General features: G+C 49.7%; 1 protein-coding gene across 1 annotated transcript in view; it reads left to right on the top strand.

The window, feature by feature from the left end:
- The first annotated feature begins 16826 nt into the window (after positions 1-16826).
- The window catches only part of PLEKHG6 (pleckstrin homology and RhoGEF domain containing G6), a 15942-nt gene continuing 14207 nt past the window's right edge, over positions 16827-18561 (top strand). Inside the window, exons 1-3 of the mRNA XM_021690680.2 lie at positions 16827-16840; positions 17189-17344; positions 18065-18270. Of these exons, the coding sequence (XP_021546355.1) occupies positions 18133-18270 (138 nt within the window). The 5' untranslated portion in view covers positions 16827-16840; positions 17189-17344; positions 18065-18132. The remainder of the gene's footprint in view (positions 16841-17188; positions 17345-18064; positions 18271-18561) is intronic.

The following is an 18561-nucleotide window of genomic DNA, read 5'->3' as shown; positions in this document are numbered from 1 at the left end:
CAAGCTGAATATAAATACTTTAGTGAAGATTACAAATATATCTTTCTCATTGACTTAAATCAAAGCCATTGGGGTGCCTTGGTGGCTCAGTGAGCGAAGCAACTGCCTTCGGCTCAGGTCCTGATCCAGGGGTCCTGGGGTCGAGTCCTGTGTTGGGCTCCCTGCTTAGCAGGGAGTCTATTTCTCCCTCCCCCTCTGTCCCTACCCCTGCTTGCACTCTCTTGCTCACTCTCTCTCTCAAATAAATAAATAAATTTTAAAAAGCCACTGATGTGGGCGCCTGGGTGGCTCAGTTTGTTAAGCGTCTGCCTTCGCTCAGGTCATGATCCCAGGGTCCTGGGATCAAGTCCCGCATCAGGCTTCCCCTACTCTGCAGGGATCCTGTTTCTTCCTCTCCCTCTGCTGCTCCCCCTGCTTGTGCTCTCTGTCAAATAAATAAAATCTTTAAAAAAAAAAAAGCCATTGATGTTACTTCTTAAATGTTTCATTACATTATTTTAAATTTTGTGACAATTTTTTAAATGTATCAAAAATTTAGGTACTTTGTGTATACCAGACATCCATTAAAATGGTCTATGGATGCCAAAGTTTGAGAAATGATGATTTTGTAAAAAGAACATTGGATCGGGAGCCAGGAAGGCTAGATTTTAGCCCTGGATTTGACCTTGGCTATATTAATTAACTTCTATAAGCCCCATTTTAGAATAGATTGGTATTTTTTGTCCTGGCTTCCTCCCAGGGCTTCTGTGAAAAGCAAATGAGACAGTAGATACACAAGTGCTTTGTAACCTGTAAGACTGTGCAAATGTATGAGATGAGATAATCTTTTAAAATCTATATTTTGGCTTCCCCTTCTTTTGGTTCCTTTGTGTACATCCCCACCACTTGTCAAATAGACCATTCCTCCTGGTTTTGCATTTGTAAATTTGGCCTATAATAGGGCATAGACCCTGTTTGGCCCTGGTGAAAAATGTTGCCAGGTCTCCCAAATCCTGCTCTGACTCTTCTGTGTCCCAAGGTTCCCTGTCTCTCCGTTTCCTGGGGTCCTCCCATAAGCATTTGGAAAGGGTGGAGGCTGCACGGTGCTCAGTCACATACTGCATATACCCCCGAGTCCTGATGACAGCTCCATACCCCAGCTTCTTTCATCCTCTCCCAAGGAAATTCACACCTGAGATTCTGTAGACAAAGACATTCTCCCACCAACCACCTCTGCTATATCCCGGGCAGCTCTGCTGTCCTTGACCCTTGTGCTGAGCCAGACAAGGGAGAGAATAGCCCCATCTGCAGACCCCACCCTCCAGGACTGGATTTATGCTTTACTGTTGGTGGCAACCATGGAAACCACAGGTGACTATGAGTCAGAGGATAATAAACAGGATTCTTTACTAACAGAAGTTGCCTGGGGCAACCCTGCAAAGGCAGGGCCCTGGATTTCTTGGTTTGGCCTCTGAGAACCTCCAAGAACAGCAGAGGTCCCACCTTGGCTAACAAGCACAGGTAAATCATTTGCCATTCTTCTAGAGTTCCTGCTCAAGACCCCCAATATCCCCTTGAACTTTGAGTTTCCCCATCTTGAGTTTCCTTCCATTCCTCAAACTCACCATGCTCTCTTGACTTTCCTACCTGAGCTTCCTGCTCCCAGAAATTCTCTTATTCTTTTTACTCAGAAAACACCTATTCGTCCTTTACATATCAGGCCCCTTAAATGTCCAGGTCCTTCCCCACCCCTGGAAGTGTCAGAACCCCAGAAAACATGGAATCTTATTTCTCTCTCACTGGAGTAAAGTCTAGAGATACAGAGTGCTCTTCATGGAATCCTCGAGGCCCCAGGCTCCTTCCCACTCTGCCAGCAGCCCTGCAGTGCGTCCCTCAGCCTCATGATCCAGGATGGCAGTATCTGCTCCAGACAGCAGGATGGAGACAGGAACAAGTAAAAATGGGACCAAAGGCTTGTGCTGGCTGAGGTGTATACAGGTCCTTAAATCTGCCAGCAAGTACTCAGCACCATTGGAAGGCAACTGATTTCCACCAGCTCACATTCCCTGTCGCCTCCTTCCTAAAACATTCCTGCCTGCAGTCAAGGCATCTGCCAATTCTCTTGTCCCACCAGCCTACTGGCATGCACCACTGTTCTGCCACTGTATAAAAGAAAGGTAGACCTCTTATCAAGGGTGTGCAAGATCAGGGTAGTGGGAACTGTCGCCCCACCACCAAGGGCAGCCTATGGGCTGCCCTGTAGAGAATGTTAAAACAGTGATCAACCAAAAGCCGGCTGCTCTTTATTATCACCTCAACCAGCAATTCTAAACAACATCAGTGATAAATATTCCTTTCCTGAAAATATATTTTGTTGGTCTAAGTTTTAAATCTAAACTAATGCTATGGTTTCCGTTGGCTTTCCACAATAGGTATTAGCAAATTAGCATTTTTTATAATGTGTTTCTAAGAAACATTATATTCTACAGAGAATTTCACTGCTGGAATTTCCAATGATACAGCAGGCCCCTCGACTCCCGACTGAGCCAAGTGTGCCCCTTTCCAGTTATAAGGCCCCTTCATGCTAGGTCAGCGCATCCATCTGGGCAAACTACTTACCTCTGCGTTTAAACAGGAGATTCAAAGGAAGGGATGACAGCAGTGAGGATGTAAAGACAAAAGAAGTAAATTGAGTTATTTTACCTCTGTCTACTTGGACTTTTTATCTGTGTTTAAAATTTAAAACAGTGAAAAAGAGGATAGATTCCAAGTGGGACTATTTTTGTTTAATAAGAGTAAGCATGAAATGAAATCATTTCATTTCATGATTACTACAGAAAATAATTTTGTCTAAAAGAAAAGAAAGGTGTTAAAAAAATAATCCACGCTGGGGCGCCTGGGCGGCTCAGACGTTAAGCGTCTGCCTTCAGCTCAGGTCATGATCCCAGGGTCCTGGAATCGAGCCCCGCATCGGGCTTCCTGCTCTGCAGGAAGCCTGCTTCTCCCTCTCCCACTCCCCCTGCTTGTGTTCCCTCTCTCGCTGTGTCTCTCTCTGTCAAATAAATAAAAGTCTTTAAAAAATAAATAAATAAATAATCCACGCTATTGTCAAACACATCAGCCTCAGCCTCTCATCTGTCCTGGCTTTTATTAAGATATAATGCCAAGAGGGCGCCTGGGTGGCTCAGTTGGTTAGGCGTCTGCCTTCTGCTCAGGTCATGATCCCAGGGTCCTCAGATCGAGTCCCCGCATCGGGCCCCCTGCTCAGCGGGGAGCCTGCTTCTCCCTCTCCCCCTCCCTCTCCCCCTGCCTCTCCCCCTGCTCGTGCGCTTTTTCTGTCAAATGAATAAATAAAACCAAAAAAAAAAAAAAAGATATAATGCTTAGAGTGAAAAAGGTTGGTGGCCCCAAACAAAGAAAATACCAAAATATGGTTTTTGGTGAATCCCCTTGTAATCAAATCAGCACAAACCTATGATAGGTCTTCATGTCTTCTCTGTCATGTATATATTTTTCTTACAGGCACACTGCGAAATTAACAGGAAGATATCACAGCCCATTTGGAAGCTGGGGATTCAGTTATAGCTTAGTGCAGGGCAGCCGGATGGCAGTATTAATTTCCACGTGCCCCAAGTTGTCCCAGACTGGCGGGAGGGCGAACCCCTTAGCACAAAGCAATGAAATACTAAAGGTATCTTATATCATACAGGTGACAAACTCATAGCAGAGCTCCATGCCCGATCTATCCATCTTAAAACTATTCATGATTCCAGTTCCAGTTCCCGCTGACAGTTCCAGCTGAGAGCCAGGCCACCCGGCTGTGCCCCCGGCAGTGCCATGCAGGCGGCCAGGCCTGGGGTTCCTCCCCGGGTGCCCCCAGGGGCCGGCAGGGTGCCTGGCTGGCTCAGTCAGCAGAGCCTGTGACTCTTGATCTCAGGGTTGTGAGTTCCAGCCCCACGTTGGGTGTAGAGATTACTTAAAAATCTATTCGTGGGGTGCCTGGGTGGCTGTCGGTTGGGTGCCCAACTCTTGATTTCCACTGAGGTCAGGATCTCTCAGGGTCCTGGGGTTGAGCCCCACATTGCAACAGGCCCCGCGCTCGAGCAGGGAGTCTGCTTGAGGATTCTCTCCTCCCTCTGCCCCTTTTCTCTCTCTCTCTCTCTCAAATAAATAAATCTTTTTTTTTTTTTAATCTATGCGTGGGCACCAGCGTGGCTCAGTCAGTTAAGTGTCTGCCTTTGGCTCAGGTATGATCCCAGAGTCCTGGGATCAAGTCCTGCATCAGGCTCCCTGCTTGGTGGGGAGTCTGCTTCTCCCTCTACCCCTCCCCCCTGCTTGTGCTCACGCGCTCTCTCTCTCTCTCTCCCCTCCCCCTTTCTATCAAATAAATAAATAAAATCTTTAAAAAAAAAATCTATTCATGATTCCTAAAAAGGATCTGGACAGTGCTGACCTGCTGCGAAGCGCACTCTGCGCCTTCACCAAGCAGCCTGCGGTTAGATAGAGTGCGGCCAGCCAGCGCCCTCAGCCATCCGGTCTGGGTCTGTTCTCCTTTGCACATTTGCATGACTTCAAGGAGGAGGAAGTGAAAAGTTTCACATTTACTTTCAACAGATGAACACAACATCTTTAAATAAAAAGAACATATATCAAAGTCACTTCAGTGTTTCATATTTTTGTAAACATTTATTGACTTGTAGAAAAAACTTTCATTAACTTTTGCCCCCAAATTATTGGATGATGGAAACATCATGGTCTTTTCTTTTTTTAATTTGGGTACGAGTCTCCTGCTTGCTGTCAATTATCAATCACTTCTCAGCTCATTTGTTTATTCTGACCATGTTTCTATTAAATTAATTTAATATCATCTGTGATGTGCTCTCCTGTAAATAATTCATTCAACAACAATCATTAATACATCTTTCATAAGCCTCCAATTTACTGGTAATCCATATTTTCTTGTTAATTTGCTCTGAACCTTAATTATTTTAGCAATAAATAATTATATGTGTCCATTGATGCATTGTATTTACATCATACACAATATATCAGGTAAAGTTCTAAGGACCTTATAATATTAACTCATTAGGTCCTCATCACAACCCTCTGAGATAGATATTATGAAGAGATTGAGGTGCAGAGAGGGTAAATAACTTGCCCAAGGTCAAACACCTAATAAGTGGCAGAACCAGGCTTCCAGTCCAGGCTACCTACTCCATCCATAAGCTAAACAACTGCACTCTGCTGCCTCTCTAAAAAAATTTAGGTCGGGGGAAGCTCTGTCCATCTCACTGGGGAAGTACAATCCCAATAAACTTTTAAGTTCAATGTGAGTTTAACATATATTTCTGTTTTGATCAATTTTATACTAATCATCCTAATGATGTTGTAGGTTATGAGAGACAGCAAACAGGGCAAAATATTGATAACTGATGAATCCAAGGAAAGTGTATACAAGCAGTCATTGCATGATTTCGCAACTTTTTTTTTTTAAGATTTTATTTATTTGACAGAGAGAGAGATAGCGAGAGCAGGAACACAAGCAGGGGGAGTGGGAGAGGGAGAAGCAGGCTTCCCGCTGAGCAGGGAGCCCGATGTGGGGCTCCATCCCAGGACCCTGGGATCATGACCTGAGCTGAAGGCAGACGCGAAACGACTGAGCCACCCAGGCGCCCCCGATTTCGCAACTTTTAAAAAATGTTTTAAAATTTTTTAAATCAGTTAAAATAAAAGTGAATCCTTTTTTGATGTTAATATTAATAATACACTAAAAGTTGCATTTGAAACTATAAGGAAAAACTTTAGATCTAAAAAACACACAAGGATGTATATCGTTTCCCAAAATTCTTTTAGTCGTGGTAACAAGTAACAAAGTTTGAAGACAACAGTCTTAATAAGGAACATTTCAGGAAATGGCCATGTGATTCTTTTGCTTTCACCCCATTGGCTAGAACTCACCACGTGGTCATTGGCTGACCCTCTCATGGGTGAGTTCCTGGAAATCGGAATGTAAGATGATGATATGAATGGAAGAGGTTTATTGGAAGCACTCTTGGCCTCAGCCCTTGTGGAGGGCAAATGAAGCAGGCCTGGGCGGAGGGAGAAGTAGGGAGACCACACAGTTGCAAGAAAAACCTTAGGGGCGCCTGGGTGGCTCAGTCATTAAGCGTCTGGCTTCGGCTCAGGTCATGATCCCAGAATCCTGGGATCGAGCCCCGCATCGGGCTCCCTGTTCCACGGGGAAGCCTGCTTCTCCCTCTCCCCCTCCCCCTGCTTGTGTTCCCTCTCTCGCTATCTCTCTCTGTCAAATAAATAAATAAAATCTTTAAAAAAAAAAAAAAGAAAGAAAGAAAAACCTTAGCTGACCCCACAGGTAACTCCGGAGCTGGGATGGCCCTGCAGAGTTGTCCCAAATTGGAACAAGGAGGCCAGAACTTTATACTTCCAAGTCAGCCAGTCTTTGGATGTAGGCTATCCCAGAGGAGGGGGCAGACACTTGAGTAAGGCAGCTCTTCAGCTGAAGCAATCCATGGAAGGGGAAAGAGCTGCAAGCTGTCAACAATGTCTCCTGCATCCCCATTTTACAGATAAGGAAGTTGAAGTACGTGGAGATTAAACAGCTTACCCAGGGGCGCCTGGGTGGCTCAGTCTATTAAGCATCTGCCTTCGGCTCAGGTCATGATCCCAGGATCCTGGGATCGAGTCCCACATGGGGCTCCCTGCTCAGTGGGGGGGGGGCTGCTTCTCCCTCTGCCTCCGCCGCTCCCCCTGCTTGTGCTCTCTCGCTCTCTCTCTCCTGCTGTCTCTCAAATAAATTAATTAATTAAATAAAATCTGCGAATAGCTTGCCCAAGGTCACAGAGCTGGTAAACAGTTGTATCGGTTCTCTACTGCCACATTAATGGTACATAACAGACATCCACAAAACCTCTAATAACAGGCTAATGATAAGTAATTAGTTTTGTGCGTGAGTCTCTCAGTCGGCCGGGAGGTTCTGCTGATTTGGGCCGGGCCAGGCTCACTTCAGCTGGGCTCACTCATGCATTTGTGGCCCTGGGTCATGTCCTCTGCCTGGCCTCAGCTGGGATGACTTGGCTGTCCTCCTCATGGTCTCTCGTCCTCCAGTAGGCTACCTTGGGCTTATTATCATGATGGTGGGAAGGTTCCCAGAGAGGATGAAAGTGCCCAAAGCCTTTGGAGGCCTGAGACTGGAACTAGCACGTCGTCACTTCTGACACTCTGTTGGCCAAAGCAAATCACCAGGCCAAGCCCAGAGAGCCGCAGAGGCATGAAAACCCAGGAACGGTCCGCCACAGTGAGGCAGCAAAGTTCAGAGACCTCCCTTGACCATTATTTCCCAGCCACCTCCCTTTCAAATCTTTTGTAGTCTCCATTTCAAGTCCTGTCATTTCACAAGCCCAGCACCTTGGCGGGCACTGTGGAGAGACAAGGTCCGACTTTCAAGGAGCCTACAGCCTAGTTAAGGAGATAAGACACCACCGTGGAAGGCTTGGTGACAAGAAAGGCAAGACAAATGGTAGGGGGACAAAAGCAAGGGGAACCAAAGGTAGCAAAGGCCACTGTGGACTGGAGAAGTGGGGAAGGTCGGATGGGGGTTCATTTGGGTCTCGCACAATGTTCAGCATTGAGTCAGATGGTAAGTAAGGAGAGACAGATCACTCCACGTCCTCCTCTCTCCCCCAGGTACTGAAGGAGGGGGGAACAAAAGAGATGGAATGGGGGGCCCAGGAAGAAATCAACTTTTTAATCCCCTCTCCAATGTGTCCTCAGCTCATTAGCGTTTCCTTCCACCTCCCTTGGATGTGCATTCTGTGCCCAGCATGCCAAGGCCAAGCCTATTCAATTTGTATACGGGTTTACTACACCCTTTAGAGAATGGTAGGCTCTGAAAAATCTTTGGTTTTATTGAGCAGAAGGGTGGACAGAGCTGCAGAAGGGAAGATGAAAATGGATGGCTTTGAAAAGGGAAGGGAGTGGAGCTAGGCAGAGGGGTTGGAAGGAGACAGAAGAGAAGATGGGAGAGGTTTGAACAGAGGCTATGAGGAGGGATCTTTTGGGGACAGGGAATGATGTGCAAAGAGGCTGCGTTTTAGGAAATGCTGCTGCGTGGTAAGCTGCAAGACCCTGTGCTCCAGGTCAACAGCCTTTAGCAAAGACCAATGTTACTTTTCAAGGCTTCAGGAGTTAGATTTCTGTTTCTTTGAATGCTGAGATGACCTTGAGGGTTGAAACAAGACAGTTGGTGTTCCTTGGTTTTCTTGCCATATGGCAAGCTACACACAGCAACCCATTTATTTTCCCATAGGATAGTGGTAAAAGGTGCAGGCTTTGGAGTGAGACAAATGTGAGTTCAAATCCTGGTTTTTCTTCCTGTTGACTCAGTCATCTGAAGCATGTTATATAACCGCTCTGAGCCTGTTTCTTCATTTGTTCTAGGAGGGTAATATCTAACTCAGACCTTTTGTGAGGATTAAATGAAATGAAACATGTCAAGTGCTTAATTATGCTTGCACATAGTAACTGCTTTATTAAAATATTAGCTGTGATTATCATAATGATCCTAAAATTTAATATTATTATCCTCATTTTACATATAAGAATGAAGACATAGAGAAGTCAAGTCCTCTTGCCCCAGAAGCCCTTGAGAAGGGCTTTTCTTTGAACAAAGACACTGACACGGAACAAAGAGCAGGAAGGAATGGGTAAGGCCATGACTGAAGGTCATTTAGGCAGACAGAAAGGATTAAGGCAAACTTAGGGTGCAGACCAATGTAAGGTGGTCTGCACCCTAAGACCATGGAAGTAAGGTCAGAGGAAGACATCTGTCCTAAATGCTCACAGAGGTTTCCTGTTTGTGGAGGGTTGGACCAACTCCCAGCTCTAAAGCCTTGTTAGATGTGGGGATAGGATCCCAGTTGTTCTACATGCTGGCTTTGTGACCTTAGCCAAGTTACTTTACCTCCAAGACTCAGCCTTGCATCTATCAAATGGGATAATACTAGTCATACCTGTTTTCATTGGGTGGTAGCAAGAGAATGTTGATTAATCTACACGGGGCATCCAGCACAGTGCCTGGCGCACAGACCTAGGGGCCTCAGACCTGGGTGCCTGTCCACATGAACCCAAACTGACCACCAGGGTCTCTGAAGGATGGTCTCTAAAATGACCCAAATTGTGGTTCAGTGATCTGAAAAGGGGTTCATGCTACAGAGAAGGACAGTTCTGGGCGTATGAGGAAATTATCTTAAGTTTGAGCTGGAGATATTTGGGTCAGAGATGAGAAAGAACTTCCTGAAAATCAAGGTTGTCAAATTAAATTAGAAATAATGATTTAGGACTGTGGTACTGGCATCCACCCAAAGAATAAAATATCTGCCCATCTTCCTGGACTGGGCAAGATGTGTCATAATGAGATGGGACGAGACAGTCCGCCATCCTGGGCAAATGAGCCTTAAAATACATGTGCCATGAGCAAGGGCTGGCTGCAATCCTGGACTAAGTAACGAGGGCCACTGTGCTAGAAGCTGACCATGGCAGGGAGCCAAGATGTTCTAACTTGGAGAACATCTGCAAAGACCAACTGGAGCCTTAAACTTCACAATTACAGGTACTTTTGAGTTAACCTCAGGCTGAAGAGGTGGAGACCCATTGTCAGGATAGACCTGAGGGAGGAAATCAAATGACTCCTCGGGAGGAAAGGGACTTGAAGGAAGTGAGCACACCCCCATTAATCAAAACCACTTGAACAAAGGCACAGACTCTGGGAGCAGCACTGCAAGAGGTTATCAGGTTGACGCCTGGGCCATCTGCCAAGATCATTAGCCAGTGTTCTTGCCTGAGGAGGAATGTTGGGTTGTAAGACCATATGGGTCCCATTCAAGGGGGAAAGGGCAGGGCTTTGGGACGTGTCCGCTCCTGACCCCAGAAACCAAGTCATAGCATTTCCAGGGGATGCCACTAGGGGAGACCATGGCCCTCAGGTGCAACGGCGCAAAGATAGGAAGCCGGGAAATAAAACATTTCTAGGTATTACTCACTTTTGATACATTCTTGTCATTCTTTTAAAACTTTTTTTTAAGATTTTATTTTTATTTATTTATTTGAGAGAGAGAGAAGGTGCGCACACTGGAGAGGCAGAGAGGGGGAGGGAGAGGGAAAAGCAGACTCTGCGCTGAGCATGGAGCCCATCACAAGGCTTGATCTCACGACCCTGAGATCATGACCTGAGCTGAAATCAAGAGTCAGACCCTTAACCGACTGAGACACCCAGGCGCCCCTCTTGCCATTCTTGAAGCCTCAGCTGCCTAGGAGGAGAGAGAAATCGGGAACATTCCCACAGGTGGGAAACTCCTTGTCATCACCTTAGCTTTACCTGCTAAGGAACCTGCTGGGGATCCTGAACCACTAAGCCCTATTGGTCTGGCTGAGTCCACAGCCCCCTCTGGGGACTGATCATGTCAAGACCATGAGGGCGCCCAGTAAGAACACAGACCCGGATGTTCAGACACTTGACTCCAAGGTCTGCTCTAGGAAATCTCAAGAAGGTAAATCTACCTTTGGAGTCCTCGGCTCCTCTTCTGCTCACTGTCCTCCTTCAGCTTCCACCAGAGGCAAAGGCCCTGGGCTCTCCCAGTGCCCCAGTCTTGGCTTCATGTAAGTAAAGTATCTAATGAACTAACAGAAGGCAGAAGGAGCCCTGCCTCCTCACATGGCAAGTGTCACTAAGCCATCTTAGGGCCCTTTCTTCTTCTTCTATTTTTTTTTTTAAGATTTTATTTATTTATTTGTCAGAGAGAGAGCACAAGCAGGGGGAGAGGCAGAGGGAGAGGGAGAAGCAGGCTCCCCACTGAGCAGGGAGGCTGACATGGGCTGGATCCCAGGACCCTGGGATCATGACCTGAGCTGAAGGCAGACGCTTAAGCAACTGAGCCACCCAGGCATCTGAGGGCCCTTTCTTCTGAGCCCTCATCATCCACAGAATCCTTCTTGGCCTAATATTCTAAGGAAACCACTACTAATCCATCAGCAGTGATGTGCAAGTAAAACTTACACGGCGTGTTCGTCCTAACGGGTCAGAAACCTCTAGCAGTAGCACTGAGGAAATGCTGAAGCTCCAGCAACAAAGCAGGAATGCCAAACTAAAATTATGGAAGACTCCCAGATATTTAAAAAACAAAGGTGTTTCCTTTGAGCAGGGACAGAGAGATGACAGAGTAGGCAAGTCTACATACAAGTTGATTCTATCTGGATCCTCTAGCCAATCAGTGCAGTTCAACCCTACAGACACTGGTCGCCAGTCCTAGGCCAGGCCCTATGCTGGTGGCTGGCTGCCCTCAAGGGGCTTGGAGTCTAGTGAGGGACATGGGCATACTGAATAGCAATAGCACTGGGCAGGTTAAGAATAGTGTCTTTTACAAAGCAGGAAAGAATGTCCAATGGAAAAAAGACAGTCTCTTCAACAAATGGTGTTGGGAAAATTGGACAGCCACATGCAGAAGAATGAAACTGGACCATTGCCTTACAGCACACACAAAAATAGACTCAAAATGGTTGAAAGACCTCAATGTGAGACAGGAGTCCATCAAAATCCTAAAGGAGAACACAGGCAGCAACCTCTTTGACCTCAGCCACAGCAACTTCTTCCTAGAAACATCGCCAAAGGCAAGGGAAGCAAGGGCAAAAATGAACTATTGGGACTTCATCAAATAAAAAGCTTTTGCACAACAAAAGAAACAGTCAACAAAACCAAAAGACAACCGACAGAATGGGAGAAGATATCTGCAAATGACATATCAGATAAAGGGCTAGTATCCAAAATCAATAAAGAACTTATCAAACTCAACACCCAAAGAACAAATGATCCAATCAAGAAACAGGCAGAAGACATGAACAGACATTTTTCCAAAGAAGACATCCAAATGGCCAACAGACACATGAAGAAGTGCTCAACATCGCTCAGCATCAGGGAAATCCAAATCAAAACCTCAATGAGATACCACCTCACACCAGTCAGAATGGCTAAAATTAACAAAACAGGGAACGACAGATATTGGCGGGGATGCAGAGAAAGGGGAACCCTCCTACACTGTTGGTGGGAATGCAAGCTGGTGCAGCCACTCTGCAAAACAGTATGGAGGTTCCTCAAAACGTTGAAAATAGAGCGACCATATGATCCAGCAATTGCACTACTGGGTATTTACCCCAAAGATACAACTGTAGGGATCCGAAGGGGTACGTGCACCCCAATGTTTATAGCAGCAATGTCCACAATAGCCAAACTGTGGAAAGAGCCAGGATGTCCATTGACAGATGAATGGATAAAGAAGATGTGGTATAGGGCGCCTGGGTGGCTCAGTTGGTTAAGCGACTGCCTTCGGCTCAGGTCATGATCCTGGAGTCCCGGGATCGAGTCCCGCATCGGGCTCCCTGCTCGGCAGGGAGTCTGCTTCTCCCTCTGACCCTCCCGACCCTCCCCCCTCTCATGCTCTCTCTCTCTCAGTCTCTCTCTCTCAAATAAATAAATAAAATCTTAAAAAAAAAAAAAGAAGATGTGGTATATATATATATATATATATATATATATATATATATACACAATGGAATATTATGCAGCCATCAAAAGGAATGAGATCTTGCCATTTGCAACGACGTGGATAGAACTGGAGGGTGTTATGCTGAGCGAAATAAGTCAATTAGAGAAAGACATGTATCATATGACCTCATTGATATGAGGAATTGTTAATCTCAGGAAACAAACTGAGGGTTGCTGGAGTGGTGGGGGGTGGGAGGGATGGGGTGGCTGAGTGATAGACACTGGGGAGGGTATGTGCTATGGTGAGCGCTGTGAATTGTGCAAGACTGTTGAATCACAGATCTGTACCTCTGAAACAAATAATACAATATATGTTAAAAAAAAAAAAAAAGAAGAAGAAGATAGCAGGAGGGGAAGAATGAAGCGGGGGGAGCCGGAGGGGGAGATGAGCCATGAGAGACGATGGACTCTGAAAAACAAACTGGGGCATATAGAGGGGAGGGGGTAGGAGGATGGCTTAGCCTGGTGATGGGTATTGAGGAGGGCACATTCTGCATGGAGCACTGGGTGTTATGCACAAACAATGAATCATGGAACACTACATCAAAAACTAATGATGTACTGTATGGTGATTAACATAACAATAAAAATTGAAAAAAATTTAAAAAAAAAGAATAGTGTCTTTTAAAGAAACACAGGGGCCAAGGCCATGAAAGCAGGGAGGAACGTGGTCCCTCTGGTTGGGGGAGTAGCGGGAAATGGTTCATGAAGGAAGCAGCCCTTGGGAAGGACCCTGAAGGGGGCAGAAATGGAGATGGGAGGACAAGGGGCCAAGAACATTGAGCGAGCTGAGGGGAAGGGCTCGAGCAAAGGCATGGAATCAGGGCCACTGAGGCAGACTCAGAGGCTGGGGACATGTCCAGGGATGGAGTAGGGGAGTAGCAAGGGAAAGGCCGGAAGTGTAATTGGGGTCATATTGAGGAGGTCCTTGAATGTCAGGAAGAGGGTTTGTCCTCCTAAGCCACACCGCCCAGCGATCAGCTGCTCGGAGGGTGGGAGGTCCCCAGGAAGCCACCACGGCTGGCTTTCAGGAGGCCTTTGGGAAAGCCTGCCCTTTTCCTCTTGCTTTTTAAACACGCTCCTCCAACATGTCAGGGTCTTTGTTCACGCTGTTCCCTCCTTCAGAAATGCCTTCCTCCTCCTCAGCGCAGCAAACTCCTACTCATCCTTAAAATCCCAGCACAAAGTTCTCCTCCTCTATGACGCTTCCCTGGCTCGTTTATGCAGCTGTTGGTCCCTCCAAAGTGCTCCCGTAGCTCTTGGATCGTTCCTTATATGTTCAACTTGTAGATCAGTGTTCTGTTCACCATCCGTCTGTCTCTCCCTAGTCTGTAGCCTCCTGGAGGCCAGGAACTGTCTCTTATACTAGGAAGAGGGCTATTCTTCCTCCTGGGAATATGTGTTCTATACACTCCTCGTACCTTCTTGCACCAATGAACACTGTCAGTACGCATGGAAGGAAGACCAGGAGGGAGTGGGGGGGAGAAGGAAAGCAGCAAAGAGAAGGAGGGCATCAGTTCTGGTCTGTGCCCAGGGGCCTGGCCTCCTGGCGATTAGCTGCCTCACATGCCCTGGTGCCTCCCAGCTGGAGCCCTCAGGTTCCCCTCCTCTTCCTGACCCTGGGCCCAGGAGGATGCCCCTGCTAGCACCTCATTAACCCAGATGGCCTCCGCCCTGCCCTGAGAGGTGCTGGCTAGGCAGAGCTCCGAGCTCAAGTGAGTCTCCCTGTGAGGAAAGGGAGAAAGGACATGGAGTCCCAGAAAATTACCCTCATGCTCTGGATCCACAAAGCTCCGATCTTGAAGACAGACACCTTCTCAGGAGCTGGGGCATACCCTGATGAAACTTATCCCCACTAAGGGAGAAACTCAGGCTCGGAGGAGGGACAGGACTCAAGCTAGAGGTGTGAGGAAAGTCCGGGCCAGCCAGGAGGAAAGACAAGCATCCAGGTGCCCTTCTCCGGGCCAAGGGCCAGGTGCTCCCCAGCACCCCACAGTAGAGGCCGACCGTCCAACCCCCCCTCCCGGCTCTCTGGGCTTCATTCAGCTCCGTGAGCTGTGTTCCGCCTCAGCCTGTCTGAAGGTGGCTCTCCACAGCACAGCCAGGGTTTCAGGGAAACAAAGGTTGTGAGGGCAAGGATCTGACAAGGCCAGAATAGAAGGACTAGATCACAGGAGTCCCGCCTTCCGGCCCACAGCTTGCATCCAGCCACACCTCCCACTTTCAGAACTCCAGCTTTCCCTGGGAACCTCTCCTCCCAGAGAGGCTGAAGACAGGCCCCGAGGCAGTGGCGGATAGAGATTGGATCTCAGACTTGAGGGAAGTGAAAGGGTTAACTCTTCCCGTATCCGCCGGGCCAGTCCAGCCAGCTCACCCCAGAGCGCTCTAAGTCCGGGCCTGTCTCTGGTGTTCTCTCAATTTCCATTCCCCGCTTACTCCTCCTTCCACCTCTTTCTGCGAGACTTTGGGAGGAGAAGCTAGGGGCCCCTTGGCACCAGCTCTCTCTGGGGTGTCATTTAATACTGCCGGTAATCACCATCTCCTGGTTTATTAGCTCTCTTTCCCTCGTGGCTACTCTTGTCACCCCTGAATATCTCTCTCTCTCTCTCTCCCTCTCTACCACACACACACACACACACACACACACACACAGAGGCTGTGAATGGAAGAGAAAAGGGCTTCTCTTCACTACAGTTCCCGCCCCACCCGACTCCTCTCTCTCCCGAAAACCAATGCTGATTTACCTGGAGGCAGGAAGCAGGAGGTAGGATGCAAGGACGTAGAGGAACTCTTCTGAAACAACGGAGCAATCACGTAACAGCAAGCTCAGAAAAAGAGACTTTCAGAGGGCAAATATAAGGAGGCCGGAGGAAATTAGAAACCATCCCATGTTAAAGATTCCAGTCCCAAACAAAACGGAGTCATCAGAGTCCGAGTGAGGACTAGAACACTTCCAATCACTTATGGGTTCAAGGTGGCAGACAGGAGAGGAGCATGGAGACCCCTTTCCCTACTGCTACAATGAGATTATGCTTTTGAAAGTGCTTGATAAATTTCCCAATGCTCTACAAATGGAAGGAGGCCTATCGGTCACCGCATAGCTGATTCGTGGGAGGAAGACCACAGGGCAGGGCGGAGGGGTGGAGGCACTCAGGCCTGGCCATCGGCACCGCCACAGACTCTTCGGCTTCCTGATTGTAAGATCACAATGACGCCGCATCCGTGGACACTTCTGATCACCAATATCCAGCGCTTCTGTCAGGTGATGTGTCAGGAGGTGGGGATGTGAGAATGTGGTCCTTTCAGGCAATGCCCAGCGAGTGCCCTTGAACGGTGTCTATGTCAGCAGCCCCCGTGGGTGCTGGGATGGCACCCTCACTGTAGGCGAAGCCCGTCTGCCAGTGAAGTGTGGGGATGCCCCCATCTGACACCTCTGTCCCCCCACCCCCGGTCTCAGGAGTGGGAGAGGCGTTGGGTCAGGTCTCAGCTTGGCACCCGGTGCCATCCCTGGAGCAAAGGCAAAGTCCAGAGAGAGCCTTCCACCCGATGGCCAGGGCAGCCATGTGAGAGATAAGGGTCACACTTTGGACTGACTCAGCCAGAGAATCGGCGTGAGGGCCCCAGGGTCCTGTGGCCCCTGTGCCCTTTCCGCTGGCAGTCCCACTCCCCTTAGGCAGGGGGAGGAGGGGAGAGCCGGCCACTCACTGCACCTGAAAGCAAGGTGGCACCAGAGATCACCGGGTCATTACCCGCACCGCCTCCTCCCGCGACGCCCAGCCTCGCATTTGTGCCTCATTCCTCTGGTACCTGGAAGGGGTCTGGCCGGGAGGGGAAGGGCGCCGGGGCGGCGCGCGGTTCCCGGCCTTCCGCCCCGGCCAGGTGGCTGGTGAGTTCAGGTGCGAAGGAGGGAGGGGAAGGGGAGCCCTGCGCAGGGAGCTCTCCTCGTCCGGGGAGGGTGGCGGCTGCGTCCCGGGCACGGGACCCTCCGTCCCCAGGGCCCCACGGGCGCCCGCACAGCGCGGCCGGGTCCGGCACCCGCGGTGAGAGGGCGGTGCCAGCCCACGTCCCCGCCCCTCTCCCTCCACCTTCCCTCCCGGCCGGGTCCTGCGCTGCCCTGGGTCCCGCGGGCCGCTCGGTCCCAGATCCAGCCCGGGCAGCGGGGCTGGCATTGCCGGGGGAGCCGTCGGCGACCGGGAGCCCCGCGGGCGGGGGTCGGCAGCGCGGGCGCCGGGACACCTGCGGACACAGGTGAGCGGCCGCGGGGCCGGGCGGACGGGGGCGGGGCGGGCAGGGGGGCTGGGGCCGGGGCGGGCGGCGCGGGAGCTAGAGGGGAAGGCCAGCCGGCGTCCGAGCTCGGAAAGGACCAGGGCGAGGGCGAGGGAGAGGGAGAAGGAGGGGAGGCAGCCCTCGGAGGGAGGATTATTGGGAGGGGCCCGGGGAGACAATGGACTTTTTCCTCTTTTCGCTCAGAAATCAGAGAAAAGTAAGGGGAGGGCTTAGCAGGGGCCTCAGGCCATCTGAGGGGGGACAAGCACCTGCTTAGGAGGCCTCTGCTCTCCAGGCCCTGCCCACTCAAAGGGTGGGTCCTCTATCCAGGTTTAAGGGGAAGGGATGGAGCCCCCGACCTGGCTCCCAGCTCCGTGGAGGTGTTCCCAGAGGCTGGGGAAGACCAAACATAGCCTGCTGTCTCTAAGCCCAGCGGCCTGATAGCTGTCCTCCCTCACCTCCCTGTCTGTGGCCAGGAGGGTCCAGGTAAGGGGCGGGCAAGCTTTCAGTAAAGGGCCAGATAGTAAATATTTTAGACTGGACGTCTATAGAGACAGTCTCTGTCACACCTAGCAAGAAAGCAGTGGTAGACAGTTGGAAAGGTGTAAATGTGGCTGTGTTCCAATAAAAATTTATTTATGGACCCTGAGATTTGAATTTTATATACTTTCCATGTGTTGTGGAATATTATTCTTCTTTTGATTTTTTTCCAACGATTTAAACACATAAAAAGCATTCTTAGCTTCGGGGCTGTACAAAAATAGTGGGCAGGTGGTACAGTCTCCAGCATGCCCCCACCCCATGCCTCCCAGCAGCTTTTCCCTAGGCTACGAGAAGGGTGTGGCTCGGTGCATGGGAAGGAAGGACACCCAGGAAGCCTGGGGACCTGCCTGTGACCCTTGCTCCCAGCTACTCCGAGGACTACAGCATCCTTTGAGGCCCGTGAGGGAGCTTGTACACCAAATGTGCATACATGTAAGGGAGGACGCATAGCTCCAAGGGGTTTTCTCCCCAACATGCGGGGTCATACCCTACCCCCACCAAGTCACAGATAGGTTGCTGTGCTCCCGCAGTAAGTGACAAGCCCTTGGCCCTTCCTCCCCCACTCCATCACCTTTCCCTTCCCCCCTCCGCCTCTTGGTCCCCAACCTGGTGCCACCCACTGATCAAGGCTGGCCCTTCCATTCCTTTATTTTCTCTTTGCAGCCTCAGGGGACCCTTTTCTCCTGGATATTGAAGCTATGACCCTTCAGAGGTGACCCAGGAAAGAAGAGATGCAGACCTTTGCTCCTCCAGAGGAGGGTCCCCTCCAAGGACTTGTGGCGTCCCTCATTGAGACTTACGGGGGCCGGCATCAGGCCTCCAACCAGGGCTCTGCTGGCAGTCTCCATTCCCAAGGAGGCCCTGGGCTGGTTAGTCCAGGCTGCCCCAAAAGTGACCTGCATGGGGCAGGAGGGAGGATAGCAGGCTTTCAAGTCTGTCTTCCAGCTTCATGGGATGCTCTATTCCTGTCCCTCACCCCTGCCTTCTTTCCTGGGTTGCGAGGGACAGGAGGGCCATGTTGGGCCAGGCTCCCAGGACTCCACACCCATCCCAGGCAGATGGGTGAAGCCAGGCCCTCGGAGGAGGTGCTGTTAGACAGGTCTGAGGCCTGGAGCGGGGGGGGGGGGGGGGGGGGGGGGGGGGGGGGGGGGGCCCCCCCC

Source organism: Neomonachus schauinslandi, chromosome 5 (assembly GCF_002201575.2).
Source record: "Neomonachus schauinslandi chromosome 5, ASM220157v2, whole genome shotgun sequence".
Taxonomy (NCBI): Eukaryota; Metazoa; Chordata; class Mammalia; order Carnivora; family Phocidae; genus Neomonachus; species Neomonachus schauinslandi.
The sequence above is the reverse complement of the archived record's forward strand: the minus strand, read 5'-3'. Positions and strand labels throughout refer to the sequence as shown.